Here is a 4,001-nt window from a genome sequence, read left to right as displayed (position 1 = left end):
ATATGCATTTCTTTTTATCTGAGCTGAATTTGACATAAAAAAATTGTGTTAATCATTTTAGGTTTAGCTCGTTTAACTGAGTTTAGCTTTGAGCTACTGTTGTTTAAATTTGATCTTTTAGCTACATTTAGAAATTTTTCAAATTCCTAGCTTTTAACTACAGTTTATTTTGGCATTGTGTTACTGCATTTATTTTGTAGCTGTTGTTTTGCTACATTTAGCTTTTAGCTATAGTTTTGTAAGTTTATCTCTAGTTTGCTCATTTTAGTTTTTAACTACTCGTCATCATTTTTGCTAATGCTTTTCTGGTTTTATCAACCGTTTTGCTCATTTTAATTTTCATCAACAATTTTGTTCATTTAAGTTTTTAACTACTGTTGTGCTAACAAGCTTGCCTTTTAGCTGTTCTGCTAACATTATGGCTTTAAGTACGTTTTTTTTTTTTTTGTCTGTAGCTTTTAGGTACAATTTAGCTATTTACAACTTTTAAAAACTTTCTGGGAATTTTAGCTTTTAACTATCGTTTTTCTAAATTTAGCTTACATGTAGCTTATTTTAACGTTGATCATACAGTTTCTGCCTCTATAACAAATTCCAGCTGTCATTCAGCACTTAGCATTCAGCTTGCTTGCATAAAATGAAAATCTTTCTAGTTTTGAACGACAGATTTTGTGACATTTGCAGCTTCTGGTGTGCACTGCTGGATTTTAAAAGCAGAAATGCGCATAAGATTAGAACTTACATTTCCATATTAAAGATTCGGATGAACTGTGCTGTTTTCAAAACACCACTGAGGTTAAATTTAACATTAAAAAAAACGATAAAAAGCTACAGTTTAAAGGACTTTTGAAACAAACACAACACCAGGACTTGTGAGACAACTCACCAGTGATGGTTCAGATCTTTTAGAAAGCACCTCAACAGATCTGTACCACTGCTTCAGGTTAATCATCCATTAAACGAACACCTGCATAAATTCTGATCCAATAAAGCCAAGCTTTCCACCAAATGAAAGAGTTTGACAGCTCAAAAGAGCTTGGACTGAGCTGGAGGCAGCTCTCTTTCTTCCACAGAAGCTGGCACATCTCACACAGCAAACTTAATGAAAACAAACATGTCTCTTCACTGTCTGCCTGTAACCAAAACACGACTGCAAATTGAACTTTTGTGCCAACTTTCACCGGACACGTAAGACTGAGTCTGCACTGAGTGAAGAGCAAACCCCAAAAAACATTTGTGTTGCTGGATTTTGTGATCTGTTCAGATCTTAAGGCAATTTAGTTGTCTAGATATTCATTGCTCTTAATACAAACGATCAGTTATGTTGCTGTGGCATCCAAATATTGACAGATTCAGATTGTTTAAATCAGTGGTTCCCAACGTTGGTCCCTGAGGAACACCATCCTGCATATTTTAGTTGTTTCTCTGCTCCAATACACCTGAATCAGTGATTAATTACTTCCTTAAGTTTGGCAGAAGCCTGTTAATCATTCAAATAGGTGTGTTGGAGCAGAAGAACAACTAAAACATGCAGGATGGTGTTCCTCAGGGAATGTGGTTGGGAACCACTGGTTTAGATATTGTTTAATAAATATACTAAAACCGGAGAGATTCTCCTCACCTTTGCTGCTGCAGTCCAGAAGTTTAGCATATTTATAGGTGCAAATGGAAACAGCTTCTGGCTTCACTTTAATTGGTGGATGACCTGGTTGTGGTTTGTCTCCGTCCTCCGTCCCTGTGTCTTCAGCACACAACAAGTCCACATTCAGCTTTTTCAGCTTCTGGCCCTTCTGTGAATATGGTTCTGCACACTTGGCATAGTTTCCCAGATTGCGGTTACTGGGAACCTGCAGGGTCCTGACCAGGCTGTCCAGCGGGCAGCGGCAGCTCCAAGGGTTGTCGAAGAACCGGAGGTAGGTGAGGCGGCGCAGAGGGAGCAGGACTTCTTCTGAGAGCATTCTTAGACGGTTGTGCTGAAGGAGCAGGGTGGTGAGCTGGGAGAGGCCGCTAAACGCATCATCTTCCACCACAGAGATGATGTTCTGCTGGAGGTCTAAGCTCTTCAGCTGGGTGAACTGGGCGAACATGTTGTCCCTCAAAACCTGAAGACGGAACAGGAATGTTTGAAATGGCAAGCTGAGATTCAAAATGTCTTAGACTAAACACAACTAATGAATTAAACTTTAAGGCAACAAGACTAAATTCAATGATGCCCTGAGACAGTCAAAATACAGAGTCTGCTTTCAGTGAGATGCCTGAACTTTGGCACAAAAGATGATGTCAGACAATTTAACTGACTTGAATGATGATTGGTCCAACGGATGCAATGTGAGCTGTTTGCCATATTTATTGTTAAAAAATGCCCACACATAAATTTGTGGTGAGAACAAAATAAATGCATATTTCTTCGTTCATCTTGGAAAACTTATTTTCTAAGTTTACCTTTCTTTTGTTTGCACATTAGGCAACTCCATGACAATGTGACGTAACACCTTTATACTTCCTTAGTTTCTGATAATGACACCAACAGAAGATGAAGCTGCAACCTGCTTTGATTGCCAAGGTGAAAAGTGATCCGAGGTGGGTATGATGTGGATAAAGGTGGGCTTCAAGATACTGCACAGCCTAGGATTTAGCTTTGCAAGCCATGCGCACAAAAATAGAACATGCAAAACTCGGTTTCATGACAAACTCACAATTCAGTGAGACTGCAATGGAAAATGAGCTAATTTTCTCCTAATTTTAAGCCAAAATTACTAGTTTCCAATAGTGGCAGCCCAGTGGGATACTGCCTATACAGACAGAACATCACTGCCTCCCTCGCTTGTTCCTGTGCACTCTCTCACACTAATTTTCATTGCATCCTACCAATGCATTTCAGTGCAATGCAAAATAGGTTCTGTCCACCAAGGACGAGTCAGGTTTTCTGGACGGATTCTTCTTGTTGAAATATTTTGTCTTTTATTCAAAAGACTTCTTCAGTCTGTGGAGCTGCAATAAACTCAGTCTTATAAGCAACACCTTTTCATTCATAGTGGATCAGCCAGTTTGCTGGTGACAGCTAAAACCGGCTGCTCACATGATCAAGGAGGACCATCAGCCTAACGACCAATCGTTAGTGCCCTGATGGCTGTTTGCTAATCACAGAGGGCTGAGTGATTCTAGCAATACCAGCAATGAGAGAGGGGGACAGTTGAACCCAGAGGCTTCCACCCCTGTTTAATGATGGACAGTTTCTTTTAACAAAGATGGCCTCCTTTACTCCTCTCTCAAACCATCGTTCCTCTCTGTCCAGGATGTGAACATCTTCCTCCCTGAAAGAGTGACCGCTGGCCTGAAGATGAATGTAGACCGCAGAGTCCTGGCCTGATGATGTTGATCTTCTGTGCTGGGCCATCCTTTTGGCCAGTGGCTGTTTTGTTTCCCCGATGTAAGACTGATCACAGCCCTCCTGACACTGAACAGCATACACAATATTACTCTGTTTGTGCCGGGGGACTGGATCTTTGGGATGAACCAGTCTTTGCCGTAATGTATTTTGGGGTTTAAAAGCCACTGGGACGTTATGTTTAGAAAATAAACGTCTCAGTTTCTCTGATACTCCCTCAACATATGGAACGACCACTGGTCTGGGTCTGGGTTCCTCCTTTTCACCTGATGGCTGACTGGAGTCCTGTCTGGGTTTCTTCTCTGCTTTTAGGAAGACCCAGTTAGGATATCCACATTGCTCTAGAGCCTGTCTTGTGTGGGATTTCTCCTTCTGCCTGGCTCCTGAGTTAGTGGGGACGCTGTCTGCTCTGTGGTACAGAGTCCTGATGACTCCTAACTTGTGCTCCAAAGGGTGATGGGAGTCAAACTGCAAATACCGGTCTGTGTGGGTGGGTTTGCGGTACACCTCAGTTTGCAAATGTCCTCTATCAGAGACTGAGACTTCACAGTCCAAGAAAGCCAACCTGCCATTTTTTACATCTTCTCGTGTGAACTTGATGTATTTATCCACA

General features: G+C 41.2%; 1 protein-coding gene across 1 annotated transcript; it reads right to left on the bottom strand.

The window, feature by feature from the left end:
• Positions 1 to 1,684: 1,684 nt before the first annotated feature.
• On the bottom strand, positions 1,685 to 2,102 carry LOC119428476 (leucine-rich repeat-containing protein 17; the record flags this gene model as incomplete). Its single annotated transcript, XM_037696157.1, is given in 2 exon segments — positions 1,685 to 1,741; positions 1,863 to 2,102. Coding segments are annotated over 2 exon segments (297 nt in total), but the record flags the coding sequence as incomplete, so codon positions are not given.
• Between the last annotated feature and the right edge of the window lie 1,899 nt (positions 2,103 to 4,001).

This window comes from Nematolebias whitei, chromosome 22 (assembly GCF_014905685.2).
Source record: "Nematolebias whitei isolate Nwh7 chromosome 22, NemWhi1, whole genome shotgun sequence".
Classification (NCBI taxonomy): Eukaryota; Metazoa; Chordata; class Actinopteri; order Cyprinodontiformes; family Rivulidae; genus Nematolebias; species Nematolebias whitei.
This window is presented reverse-complemented; position numbering and strand designations above follow the sequence as displayed.